Source organism: Polyodon spathula, chromosome 14 (assembly GCF_017654505.1).
Source record: "Polyodon spathula isolate WHYD16114869_AA chromosome 14, ASM1765450v1, whole genome shotgun sequence".
Classification (NCBI taxonomy): Eukaryota; Metazoa; Chordata; class Actinopteri; order Acipenseriformes; family Polyodontidae; genus Polyodon; species Polyodon spathula.
The window spans coordinates 39,790,103-39,804,220 of NC_054547.1; the positions used below are offsets into that span (position 1 = coordinate 39,790,103).

The 14,118-nt window shown below is 51.0% G+C and overlaps 1 protein-coding gene across 1 annotated transcript; it reads right to left on the reverse strand.

Annotated features, from left to right (window-relative positions):
• Positions 1–36: 36 nt before the first annotated feature.
• On the reverse strand, positions 37–13,364 carry LOC121326854 (von Willebrand factor A domain-containing protein 5B1-like). Its single transcript, XM_041270435.1, has 14 exons — positions 8,602–13,364; positions 6,889–7,020; positions 6,383–6,507; positions 5,131–5,307; positions 4,553–4,663; positions 3,892–4,094; positions 3,261–3,375; positions 2,957–3,142; positions 2,541–2,727; positions 2,313–2,441; positions 2,084–2,134; positions 1,420–1,519; positions 1,035–1,143; positions 37–897 (listed from the first exon to the last, which is right to left on the reverse strand). The coding sequence occupies exons 1-14, from the start codon at positions 8,801–8,803 to the stop codon at positions 85–87; spliced, it is 2,640 nt and encodes an 879-aa protein (XP_041126369.1). The 5' UTR covers positions 8,804–13,364; the 3' UTR covers positions 37–84.
• Between the last annotated feature and the right edge of the window lie 754 nt (positions 13,365–14,118).

Below are 14,118 nucleotides of genomic sequence, written 5' to 3' on the forward strand. Positions count from 1 at the left end.
GTGGAGGGGGGGGGGGGGGGGGGGGGGGGGGGGGGGGGGGGGGGGAGATTTAGAAAAACTCAATAGAAAAGAGCTGTGCTTTTCCTACAGTGTGCGTTTCAGTTGCATTGCCGCTGTGCTCTCGTTGAGCCCACGATTCAGAGTTAAGGAGCTCCCTGACCCAAACGGGACTCCAGTGCGAGGGGACAGTGTGCGTTTCAGTTGCATTGCCGCTGTGCTCTCGTTGAGCCCACGATTCAGAGTTAAGGAGCTCCCTGACCCAAACGGGACTCCAGTGCGAGGGGACAGTGTGCGTTTCTGGCATGCTGCCCCCTTCAGGCCAGCTTGGTCCATGCCCTCGGGCAGCTGCTGGGCGCGCAGCCAGGAGTCGGCCTTGGCGGCGACCAGCTCCCACTCCACGAAGAAGCCAGCGCGGCGGTGCTCCAGCCAGGCCAGCGCCACTGCCGTCGCCCAGCTTGAGCTCACCAGGTCCCTCTCTGCCTGCTGCTCGCTGGAGAGGTCGAAGGGCGCCACGCCAGCCTCTGATTGGACAAGGGAGCCCTCGAACACATCTGTTTCTGAGCCGCGCCCACTGTCCGCCTGTTGCAGTGCCCCATTGAAATCTGGAACCGAGGTCAGTGCAGGGTCAAGGAGGGCGATGGCGCCCCCCTCAGTAAAGGGACCCCCAGTGGTTTTGGGGTTGTTGGTTTTAAGGCTCCCAGGCTCCTGCTGGGAAAGTGTGGGTTTGGGGGTGCTGCCTGCTGCTGCCCGTGGGGAGGTGCAGCGGGATGTGGGGCTGAGGCTGGAGCGGTGGCTGGAGAAGGGAGATGCTCTCTTCAGACGCTCCAGGGGTATCTGGACCTGCTCAGAGAAGAGATTATTCAAGAGGAATGCCCCTGAAGCCAGCTGAAGATGCACCTAGAGAGGGATGAGAGTTGGGGTTAGCGCTTCCATATTGCACAGAGGAATCTCTAGCAGCTATCTAGTTCACAGCTCTTCTTAATGAATCACAAATAGCCAGCAGGGTGCTTGCGGAGACTGGAAGCCAGTCTTACCAGAGAGAGGTAGTCTGTGGTCTCCGTCTTAGGAGACTCCTCCATCTCAGCTGAGACACACTGCGGTTTGAGGGGTGGTGGCTTTCCTGAAGAACTGAAGCCCCGAAACCTGGACACATAGACACACAGACGGGATAATAGGGTTCAATTGTTTGGAAGACAGAAAAAAAATTGTAAAATTTTTAAATATTTTATTGATGCAATATGGCAATTTAAAGTACAAGCTGCTGCTTTTTTGGTGGCCATTGTTTTAAAAATGATATTCCTATTCAGTTTAGAATTGTAAGCGCCATTACAAAGCAATAAGGCCTGACTTCTGACCAGTTAGCTTCCAGTAATCGAGTGCCATTGTCCAATAAAAAATACAATCTGTAACGTTCCCCACCTGGACCCAAAGAAGCTCTCCACAGACTTGCTGTCCAGCAAGGGCTGCGATCGCACAGACATGGCGGAGGGACTGTCCGGGTAGCAGCTGCCCCCTAGACCTTCAACACAGGAGAGAAGAGCGTTAACCCTAACCCTTCAACACAGAGGAGAAGAGCGTTAACCCTAACCCCTCATTACAGGAGAGAAGAGAGTTAACCCTAACCCCTCATTACAGGAGAGAAGAGAGTTAACCCTAACCCCTCAACACAGGAGAGAAGAGAGTTAACCCTAACCCTTCAACACGGACAGAAGAGCATTCAGGTTAGGGTTATTATAAGAACTATTGTATCTATTGGTCTCTTTTGCATGCCTTGCTGCTGGACCAATCTCTCTCTCTCTCTGTCTCTCTCGTCTGGTTACGTGGATATTAGAATATTTCTTAAAGTAAGGTTATTACTGGCTTATATATTGGTTATATTTCTGAATTTGTTTTTGCATGTTATGCTACGTTCCCTTCTTTGAAAGGTCTGGATTTGCTTTGAGGAAGCATCACTATGGGGTAATCAGTGACTGAAGGCCTTCTTGCAAAGTGTCCTGGTTTGCTTCTCGGACGCAAGGCTTCTTGTGAGTAATCTTTTGCATGAGAGTGTCGATGGTGACGTGATAAGATGAGAGGCACTCACTGCTGTCACAGGAGGTCATGCTGCAGGGAGAGGCTGGAGTGTCATCTCTTTCTGGGGAAGCAGGAGCAAACAATAAGAAACATTACAATTAGAGCCAGTAAAATAGTACCTGTCTTGTAATGTATGGACAGTGACATGGATCGTTCATCACATTTATTTACATCTAATATTTTAATATTCTATTCTGTATGTTGTGTATTGTGTCTGCTAATATCATTAAATGGGGGACCTGTGGGTGCGAAGGCATCGTCCAGCTCCTCAGAGTCCCGGTTGGACGGCCGGCGCCCCAGACCCACGGAGTACACTCTCTGACGGCGGCTCCCTGGACGAGAACTCCTGCGAGGACCGAACCGCACTCCTGTAACGGAAATAAAGTGTGTTAGAAACCTCCTGGCTGTCAGAGAGACTGGGAAAACTGATGGGATCCTCCTGGAGCGTGAATGTAGTTCATAAATACCTGTGTCTGCCATGCTGGCGCAGGAGAACTCAGATGAAATCTCATGGGAGATCTCACACAGGGCCTCCTCAATGTCGCTGCGCTCGGAGGGGCGGCACCCCTCTCCAGCCGAGGGGGCAGGCAGGTCATCCTGGGACACGGATCTGACTGAGCCCTGTGCTTGCTCCTTTGAGCCCCGTGCCTTCGACTGCTGACAGTGGGAGGAGAGGCAAGGGTATTGATAATAGAGACAGTATATGAACTTCTTTGAGTCAGAGATCATTCTATAATAGGGGATGTTAAAAATGCATAACCCTAACCCAAACTTTTCTGAAGAAATGTATGTAAACATTCTGGCTCTGGAGCTGCCATCTATACAAATGAAATCTCAATGTTCTTTCTAAAATACCCCTGACCCCTCTTCACTTTGTACTCACACCAGCCTTCTTGCTCTGAAAGGCAGAAACATCGTAAACCGTGCAGTATCCAATGAGGCGGTCCCCTGGGTACAAAGGAGCAATCTCATTGGGCGAGAGCAAGGCCTCCACATTGTCTGGCACGTACCAGTCTATCCGCACATCGCTGAGGGCTGGTTCCAAAGCTTTCTTCAGAGATTTGATGAGCTGAGCAAGAGAGCGGGGTCTCAATCAGTGAACCAGAATCAGCCCCAAAGTGTTTTATTTCAGGACCCCCTCGCAATGCCTATCCCCCTGCACAAGAGAGCAGTGTGTGTGTTCTCACCTTGGGCTCCACCCTCTCACTATCACTGAGGAACTCTGCTGTCCCGCCTGTCACCCTGGACACGCCCCTCAGCAGCCGAGGGCAGGTGTGTGGACCCAGCCCTACACTGAAGCACCTGGGGAGAGAGGCGGGGGAGTTGTGATACATTCCACATGAGTGGGTTAGAGAGGAGAGTGTGGCTGCACAACAAGAGGAGCCGCAGTGACGAGTATTGTACTGAAGCTGAGGAGAGGTTTAAAAACACCAGCAGGAAGGCATTCAGCTATTCCCTAATGCTGCTGCTGAGCTGCCAGCACTAGAGTATAGATGCAGGGGAAATGAAATTAGCTGAAAGATTTGCTGTTGTACCTTGGGGAATTGTAGAGCAGTGAGACGTTTAAGAGTGGCTTTAGCAAAAAACACTTAGTGTGATTGCTGTGCAGGACCTTTCTGAAGTAAGAATTCAGAAGCAACAAAAGGAAAAACATAAAACATTTAATATATTCTTAATATATTCCTTTACTACACCCCTAACCTAGAGTTTGTGCAGATTTATCAAAATCTTTCTCAATCAATAATGTGTGCAGAAGCAATAAAGTGGGTAGAAATGTACCCGCAGGGTGGAAAGGTGAATGAATGAATCTGTGGCTACCTGGCAGTGCTGGCATGCCTCCTCACCAGCTCGATCACCTTGCCTGCATTGCTGGCCTTGCCGTCGGTGAGGATGAAGAGTTGCCGGGGGTATCCCCGGTGCACTGGCTGCTGGAACACCCAGCTCAGAGCCCCCAGGATGTTGGTGCTGCCCATATCAGCTCTCATCTTCTGAAGGTACTCGCAGGCCAAGGAGAGGGTGTCCTGGGAACGAACACCAAACACACACTGAGCATCACTGACGCTGCTGTTGATGGCTTCATGGAAATCTGTGTACTCTTGCATATTAAATAGCCCCCTCTTTACTCGAGTGTGTCCGAACCAAACCTGCTGCTTCTTCCAGAGAAAGAGAACACAGCTGTGCCCTTCATGCTACAGGGTCCGGGCACCCAGACAGACAGGGTTTCACTCAGACATCAGAATAATTATTGGAATGGGATACCTGGGAGGCATGCCTGCATTTCAGCTATCCATTTATGCTCCAGAGAACAGGACTGTCAGGACTTCAGCCATACAGTAACAGTACAATTATTCCTATGTAAAACATTCAGTATGGGGCTGTACAATGTGCCTTGATCTGCTGCAGGAACACTCTCAGTGGAGGAGCAGGGTGATACCCATGGAGTCCTGGCTGAGTCCCCAGCACACTGTAGATCTCACACCTCACTGCAAACCCTGCTGGTGGAGAAGAGAGTCTTGATGGTAGATCCGAAGCCCACGATGTTCAGCAGGGTCCCAGGTGGCAGGCTCTTGATAGCCACGATCATCGCCTCCTGTCAGGAGAGAGGAAGACAGGACGCCCGTCCAGCTCAGAGACAGAGGGACAAACTTTACAGGCTGAGGCCCATTAAGTCTGCAGTGTTAGTGTTAGTTGTAGTGGTAGTGGGAGGTCTGGCTCGGGTACCTTGATCTTGTGGATGTTGTTTTAGGGTTAATGGTAGTGGGAGGTCTGGCTGGAGTACCTTGATCTTGTGGATGTTGTTCTAGGGTTAGTGGGAGGTCTGGCTCGGGTACCTTGATCTTGTGGATGTTGTTTTAGGGTTAGTGGTAGTGGGAGGTCTGGCTCGAGTACCTTGATCTTGTGGATGTTGTTCTAGGGTTAGTGGGAGGTCTGGCTCGGGTACCTTGATCTTGTGGATGTTGTTTTAGGGTTAGTGGTAGTGGGAGGTCTGGCTCGGGTACCTTGATCTTGTGGATGTTGTTTTAGGGTTAGTGGTAGTGGGAGGTCTGGCTCGGGTACCTTGATCTTGTGGATGTTGGCTCCACTCATGCTGCCGCTCCGATCGACGAGGAACACCAGTTCCCGCGTGACCCTGTGGAGGTCGCCAGGGGCTCCACGCAGGTCTGGGCAGAAGTTCAGCATCAGGACCGGGTTCAACAAGATGTCCTTGTGGAAGCGCTTCCGCACGAATTCCAGCTGAGAGAACGAGAGAAGCCTTGGTGGTTAAACCAAAAACAAGCAACAAAGAATATACATCTCCTACTCTCAACACTTTCCTCAGTGCTAAAAGCCTTTGGGTTCTCAGCATTACAGTTCTTCCAAAAGTCCTACTTACACCTGGCCTCATTCAAGAAGGAGATCTCCACCTGTTCTTGGTTCCTTCCAATAAAGAAAGCTGAAGTAAATCCTTATAAAACTCATGCTGTAGCATGCCATGGCATAAACAGATCAAGTGTGTGCATAGAACAAATGCATATTATAGGCGTGGGGAATGTATACACAGCAATACCAGTGCTCTTTGAAATGCAAAGTAATGGTAGTGGCCCCTCCCCTTGACTCTCCCCGTGGCTCCTCCCCATGGCTCTCCCTGGCCTCTCCCCTTGACTCTCTCCCTCTCTCTGGACCCTCCCCTCAGATCTCCCTGGCCCCTCCCCACAACTCTCCCTCACCCCCTCCCCTGGAATCTCCCCCTCTCCATGGCCCCTCCCCACGGCTCTCACTGGCCACTCCCCTTGACACTCCTCCTCTCTCTGGCCCCTCTCCTGGCACCTCCCCTCGACTCCCTTCCTCTCTCTGGCCCCTCTCCATGGCCCCTCCCCTCAACTCTCCTCCTCTCTTTGGCCAATCACCACGGCTCTCCCTGGCCCCTCCCCTGGACACTCCACCTCTCTATGGCCCCTCCCCATGCCTCTCCCTGGCCCCTCCCCTGGACTCTCCACCTCTCTCTAGGACCTCCCCACAGTTCTCCCTTGCCCTCCCCTCTGGCCCCTCCCATGGACTCTCCCTATCTCTCTGGCCCCTCTACCTGACCCCTCCCCTGGACTCTCCACCTCTTTCTGGCCCCTCCCCACACCTCTCCCTGGCCCCTCCCCTGGACTCCACCTCTCTCTGGCTCCTCCCCACGCCTCTCCCTGGCCCCTCCCCTGGACTCTCCACTTCTCTCTGGGACCTCCCCTCTGGCCCCTCCCCTGGACTCTCCCCATCTCTCTGGCCCCTCCCCATGGCCCCTCCCCAGGACTCTCCTCCTCTCTCTGGCCCCTCCCCCGCTCACCCTCTTGTCTGACTCAGCCTCCTTCCTGCTGCAGTGGATGAAGTCTCTCCGGGCGCGGATGTGCTGTTCGTACTCCTGGAAGGTGAGCCGCCCCTCCTCCAGCAACACATGGGGGGTATGAGGCTCTGAGGAGTAGCAGAGGAGAACCAGTATAGGGTGAGGGGGGGAACACAAGCTAATCAATTAGAAATACACAGCTAGATCTACACCTCTCACACAGATCTGTGCTCTTTGTTCTGTCTACACTGTCTCTCATTGGTTTTGTGTTTTCTATGATTAGCACTGTCCTTTATCTATGCCCAGGTGAGGCATGGCTGACCATGAAAAGACATATTGGCTTATAAATCTACAGCAGCGCTGTGGCTGGCCAGTAGAAAAGTGAGTGCTTGGGGTCCATTAGACCTAAAAACACTGGAGGAAGAACAATGATCCACAGTTTCAGACCCTGACTGGACGCTCCTCCTCCTGTCCCTCCCCTCCCCATACAGCGCCCCCGGTGGCCTCACCGCTCAGGTGCAGGATGATCTCCAGGTTGCAGTTGTAGGGGTGCTCTTCAGCCAGTGTGATGTAGGTGGCGGAGGCAGACTTGGCACTGGGGTCCCCGTCAGCTCTCAGGGCGTGAGTGGGGCTCTCCAACCCTGAAACAACAGCGACCTGCTGTGAGGCTCAGGCATGACTGAGGCAGGTCTACTCAACATGGTATCGGCTCAGAAATTAACCATGTGTCTGTCCCCAAGGACACTTTAACCACTGCTACTATATAACTAAACTGTTCAGTTATTCAAGTTCACTTGGATAGTCCACAGTCTTTCCTGCCGGAGTGCTAAAGAGTAGCAGCTCCTCCAATCCGTCTGATTAAAACAAGAGAAGTGAAAGGTTTCCTCCCTCCCCAGGAGCCTCATTGATCCTGATTAAATTATGTAGTTCACCACTTCCTCATCCTTCTCTAACAGCATTTGGAAGAGCTCCAAGTCTGCACTGAAGCAATCCAGCCCACAACATATTTCACAAAGACGGCTGTCAGAGCAAACCGTGTCCCGTGATAAATCACTTTATTACACAGACTTGAACTATTGATTGCCTTGACTTTTAGGCTCCCCTCATGCCCCCCTCCCCTCAGACACAAAGGGGCACATCAGACACAAAGGGGCACATAGCTGTCAGACACTCAGGATCACAGGACACAGAGCCATCAGACACTCAGGATCACAGGACACAGAGCCGTCAGACACTCAGGATCAAAGGACACAGAGCTGTCAGACACTCAGGATCACAGGACACAGAGCCATCAGACACTCAGGATCACAGGACACAGAGCTATCAGACACAAAGGGGCACAGAGCCATCAGACACACAGGATCACAGGACAGAGCCATCAGACACAAAGGGGCACAGAGCCGTCAGACACTCAGGATCACAGGACACAGGGCCATCAGACACTCAGGATCACAGGACACAGAGCCGTCAGACACTCAGGATCACAGGACACAGAGCCATCAGACACTCAGGATCACAGGACACAGAGCTATCAGACACAAAGGGGCACAGGACACAGAGCCATCAGACACAAAGGGGCACAGAGCCGTCAGACACTCAGGATCACAGGACACAGAGCCATCAGACACTCAGGATCACAGGACACAGAGCCATCAGACACAAAGGGGCACAGAGCCGTCAGACACTCAGGATCACAGGACACAGGGCCATCAGACACTCAGGATCACAGGACACAGAGCCATCAGACACAAAGGGGCATAGAGCCGTCAGACACTCAGGATCACAGGACACAGAGCCGTCAGACACTCAGGATCACAGGACACAGAGCTGTCAGACACTCAGGATCACAGGACACAGAGCCATCAGACACACAGGATCACAGGACACAGAGCCTTCAGACACTCAGGATCACAGGACACAGAGCCGTCAGACACTCAGGATCACAGGACACAGAGCTGTCAGATACACAAGGAAAAAGGACACAGGGCCATCAGATACACAAAGACACAGAGCCATCAGACACACAGCGAGACAGAGTCATCAGAAACACAGGGACACAGAGTCATCAGACACACAGGACACAGAGCCATCAGATACGCAGGACAAAAGGCACAGAGACGTAAGATATGCAGGGACACAGGGCTGTCACAAACACAGAGACACAGAGCTTTCAGACACAAAAGTCGTTACAGTGCTCTCAAGGGCATCTAGCAGCTCCTTACCTTCCATGGGCTCGCTGTCGGGGTTGGTGTAGGTGAGCTGGGCGTTGAGGCCCAGGAAGTAGCCATTGGCACAGGACTTCACACAAGAGGCTTTGAGCAGCAGAGGAGCCCAGGAGGAGCAGTTCAGCAAGCCTGGCATCCTCACCCAGCAAGAGAGAGACCCTACAGCGGGAGAGTGGAGACGAGGGAAAGCATTGGGCATATGCTACAGTGGGAGAGTGATGACGAGGGAAAGCATTGGGCATATGCTACAGTGGGAGAGTGATGACGAGGGAAAACATTGGGCATACACTACAGTGGGAGAGTGGAGACGAGGGAAAGCATTGGGCATACGCTACAGTGGGAGAGTGGAGACGAGGGAAAGCATTGGGCATACACTACAGCCAGCTAGAAACTGGTGCAAACATTTTACATTAACTTTAAATTGTCCTACATAGCACCCCGATCCCTTTTCAAAGAATCTCCTGCAGTTGTTCCTGTGAAAACCTGCCTTCTATTCTGGATACTCTGCAGTGCTACTGCTAAGTAACTCTGTCCTCTCATTCCTTTCACAGCCATCTTCTGCTTCGCCAGTGTCCTGCAGGAACCCAGACAACTGCCTCTCCAGTAGTATCAGTGCCACCTGAGTCCTGTATGAATCAGACAACTGCCTCTCCAGCAGTATCAGTGCCACCTGAGTCCTGTATGAATCAGACAGCTGCCTCTCCAGCAGTATCAGTGCCACCTGAGTCCTGTATGAATCAGACAGCTGCCTCTCCAGCAGTATCAGTGCCACCTGAGTCCTTTATGAATCAGACAGCTGCCTCTCCAGCAGTATCAGTGCCACCTGAGTCCTGTATGAATCAGACAGCTGCCTCTCCAGCAGTATCAGTGCCACCTGAGTCCTGTATGAATCAGACAGCTGCCTCTCCAGCAGTATCAGTGCCACCTGAGTCCTGTATGAATCAGACAGCTGCCTCTCCAGCAGTATCAGTGCCACCTGAGTCCTGTATGAATCAGACAGCTGCCTCTCCAGCAGTATCAGTGCCACCTGAGTCCTGTATGAATCAGACAGCTGCCTCTCCAGCAGTATCATCAGTGCCACCGAGTGAGCTTCCTGGTAAATAAAGAGCAGCACTCATATGAAAGACTTGAATGCATTTCAGGTTTGCTCTCAGTGCGGCGCAATGTTTGCACAGATCCTGGCAGCTGGCTCCAGCTGTGTGGTAACAGAGGTGGGAGGCAGGCAGCCCTGTTGACACTGTTCACTTATTAACCGCTAGGTCAACACTTACAGGAAACCTGGGCAGCCTGATGGAAAACCTATTCATTTACTTTCTCATCCAGCAGGTATTATACCATGGGTACCCATTTCAATCATGAGCTGCTGTGCTGAGTAATACTCCACCATATACAGAAGAAGCACTAAACTGTGCTAAAAGGTGGTACAAGAATCATTGTAAGGAACAGTACATGTGTGTGAAACTGCAACTATTCAATGCAAATATGCTGCGTTAAATTGTGACAATCTTCATCCCGCATTGTACCAGCCACCTCTCCCTGTATACACTCAATACACCAGAGGTGCTGCAACCCAGACTGGTTCACTGGTGAGCACAGAGACAATCTTCATCCTGCATTGTACCAGCCACCTCTCCCTGTATACACTCAGTACACCAGAGGTGCTGCAACCCAGACTGGTTCACTGGTGAGCACAGAGACAATCTTCATCCTGCATTGTACCAGCAACCTCTCCCTGTATACACTCAATACACCAGAGGTGCTGCAACCCAGACTGGTTCACTGGTGAGCACAGAGACAATCTTCATCCTGCATTGTACCAGCCACCTCTCCCTGTATACACTCAATACACCAGAGGTGCTGCAACCCAGACTGGTTCACTGGTGAGCACAGAGACAATCTTCATCCTGCATTGTACCAGCCACCTCTCCCTGTATACACTCAATACACCAGAGGTGCTGCAACCCAGACTGGTTCACTGGTGAGCACAGAGACAATCTTCATCCTGCATTGTACCAGCCACCTCTCCCTGTATACACTCAATACACCAGAGGTGCTGCAACCCAGACTGGTTCACTGGTGAGCACAGAGACAATCTTCATCCTGCATTGTACCAGCCACCTCTCCCTGTATACACTCAATACACCAGAGGTGCTGCAACCCAGACTGGTTCACTGGTGAGCACAGAGACAATCTTCATCCTGCATTGTACCAGCCACCTCTCCCTGTATACACTCAATACACCAGAGGTGCTGCAACCCAGACTGGTTCACTGGTGAGCACAGAGACAATCTTCATCCTGCATTGTACCAGCCACCTCTCCCTGTATACACTCAATACACCAGAGGTGCTGCAACCCAGACTGGTTCACTGGTGAGCACAGAGACAATCTTCATCCTGCATTGTACCAGCCACCTCTCCCTGTATACACTCAATACACCAGAGGTGCTGCAACCCAGACTGGTTCACTGGTGAGCACAGAGACAATCTTCATCCTGCATTGTACCAGCCACCTCTCCCTGTATACACTCAATACACCAGAGGTGCTGCAACCCAGACTGGTTCACTGGTGAGCACAGAGACAATCTTCATCCTGCATTGTACCAGCCACCTCTCCCTGTATACACTCAATACACCAGAGGTGCTGCAACCCAGACTGGTTCACTGGTGAGCACAGAGACAATCTTCATCCTGCATTGTACCAGCCACCTCTCCCTGTATACACTCAGTACACCAGAGGTGCTGCAACCCAGACTGGTTCACTGGTGAGCACAGAGACAATCTTCATCCTGCATTGTACCAGCCACCTCTCCCTGTATACACTCAATACACCAGAGGTGCTGCAACCCAGACTGGTTCACTGGTGAGCACAGAGACAATCTTCATCCTGCATTGTACCAGCCACCTCTCCCTGTATACACTCAATACACCAGAGGTGCTGCAACCCAGACTGGTTCACTGGTGAGCACAGAGACAATCTTCATCCTGCATTGTACCAGCCACCTCTCCCTGTATACACTCAATACACCAGAGGTGCTGCAACCCAGACTGGTTCACTGGTGAGCACAGAGACAATCTTCATCCTGCATTGTACCAGCCACCTCTCCCTGTATACACTCAATACACCAGAGGTGCTGCAACCCAGACTGGTTCACTGGTGAGCACAGAGACAATCTTCATCCTGCATTGTACCAGCCACCTCTCCCTGTATACACTCAATACACCAGAGGTGCTGCAACCCAGACTGGTTCACTGGTGAGCACAGAGACAATCTTCATCCTGCATTGTACCAGCCACCTCTCCCTGTATACACTCAATACACCAGAGGTGCTGCAACCCAGACTGGTTCACTGGTGAGCACAGAGACAATCTTCATCCTGCATTGTACCAGCCACCTCTCCCTGTATACACTCAATACACCAGAGGTGCTGCAACCCAGACTGGTTCACTGGTGAGCACAGAGACAATCTTCATCCTGCATTGTACCAGCCACCTCTCCCTGTATACACTCAATACACCAGAGGTGCTGCAACCCAGACTGGTTCACTGGTGAGCACAGAGACAATCTTCATCCTGCATTGTACCAGCCACCTCTCCCTGTATACACTCAATACACCAGAGGTGCTGCAACCCAGACTGGTTCACTGGTGAGCACAGAGACAATCTTCATCCTGCATTGTACCAGCCACCTCTCCCTGTATACACTCAATACACCAGAGGTGCTGCAACCCAGACTGGTTCACTGGTGAGCACAGAGACAATCTTCATCCTGCATTGTACCAGCCACCTCTCCCTGTATACACTCAATACACCAGAGGTGCTGCAACCCAGACTGGTTCACTGGTGAGCACAGAGACAATCTTCATCCTGCATTGTACCAGCCACCTCTCCCTGTATACACTCAATACACCAGAGGTGCTGCAACCCAGACTGGTTCACTGGTGAGCACAGAGACAATCTTCATCCTGCATTGTACCAGCCACCTCTCCCTGTATACACTCAATACACCAGAGGTGCTGCAACCCAGACTGGTTCACTGGTGAGCACAGAGACAATCTTCATCCTGCATTGTACCAGCCACCTCTCCCTGTATACACTCAATACACCAGAGGTGCTGCAACCCAGACTGGTTCACTGGTGAGCACAGAGACAATCTTCATCCTGCATTGTACCAGCCACCTCTCCCTGTATACACTCAATACACCAGAGGTGCTGCAACCCAGACTGGTTCACTGGTGAGCACAGAGACAATCTTCATCCTGCATTGTACCAGCCACCTCTCCCTGTATACACTCAATACACCAGAGGTGCTGCAACCCAGACTGGTTCACTGGTGAGCACAGAGACAATCTTCATCCTGCATTGTACCAGCCACCTCTCCCTGTATACACTCAATACACCAGAGGTGCTGCAACCCAGACTGGTTCACTGGTGAGCACAGAGACAATCTTCATCCTGCATTGTACCAGCCACCTCTCCCTGTATACACTCAATACACCAGAGGTGCTGCAACCCAGACTGGTTCACTGGTGAGCACAGAGACAATCTTCATCCTGCATTGTACCAGCCACCTCTCCCTGTATACACTCAATACACCAGAGGTGCTGCAACCCAGACTGGTTCACTGGTCAGCACAGAGATAATCTTCATCCTGTTTATTCAAGTCCAGGTCAAGGGATCAGGAAGGAGAGAGTTTACAGGCAGAGTTTTACTAGAGTCTGCACCACTGAATACCTCATCATCTGATTTGTTTTCTTCATTTAAAAAAATGTACAGGTTTTTTTCAAGAAACTCCATTATTATTATTATTATTATTATTATTATTATTATTATTATTATTATTATTATTATTATTATTAGTAGTAGTAGCAGTAGTAGTAGTATTGTTAGTATTATTATTTGTATTACTGGAGTGCTGACTAGGTACTACTGCTATTACTAGAGTTTCTGCAGTCTTTTTCATCACCACCAGGAGGCAGCACTTAATAAAGTAATTGTAAATCTAGTGGCAGCTGCCAGGGTCCCTTTACACAAGCACATATATAAATAAATACATACATACATATACATATTCATAATACTTAGTAACAGAAAACAAATCAGAGTGAAAAAATGAATGCGTTCTCTTGGATGATTAAAGTTTAGTGCAGCTGAGTAAAGCTCTGATTACAGAAGCGCAGGGAACTGTTTGCTCAAGCCCAGGACATGGCCTTTTTAGATTTGTATTCAAACCCCAGTCAACAAAGCCCATCTGGCAGTTTTATTCACATTAGCAACATTAGATGAGGACTTTAGAGACGACTGTTGGTGTGGAGAGACACGGGTATGGAGTGGAGAGCCTGCTTGATGGTGTGCTGGAGAGACACGGGTATGGAGTGGAGAGCCTGCTTGATGGTGTGGAGAGACACGGGTATGGAGTGGAGAGCCTGCTTGATGGTGTGGAGAGACACGGGTATGGAGTGGAGAGCCTGCTTGATGGTGTGGAGAGACACGGGTATGGAGTGGAGAGCCTGCTTG

Bases quoted from the DNA above. Each gene is read 5' to 3' on its own strand.
- LOC121326854 (XM_041270435.1), bottom strand. From the start codon at position 8,803: ATGCCCAATGCTTTCCCTCGTCTCCACTCTCCCGCTGTAGGGTCTCTC. The intron at 3,143-3,260 runs GTGAGAACACAC...TCTCTTGCTCAG, and splicing joins GTGAGAGGGTGGAGCCCAAG to CTCATCAAATCTCTGAAGAA. The intron at 2,135-2,312 runs GTCCCCCATTTA...CTGCTTCCCCAG, and splicing joins CGATGCCTTCGCACCCACAG to AAAGAGATGACACTCCAGCC.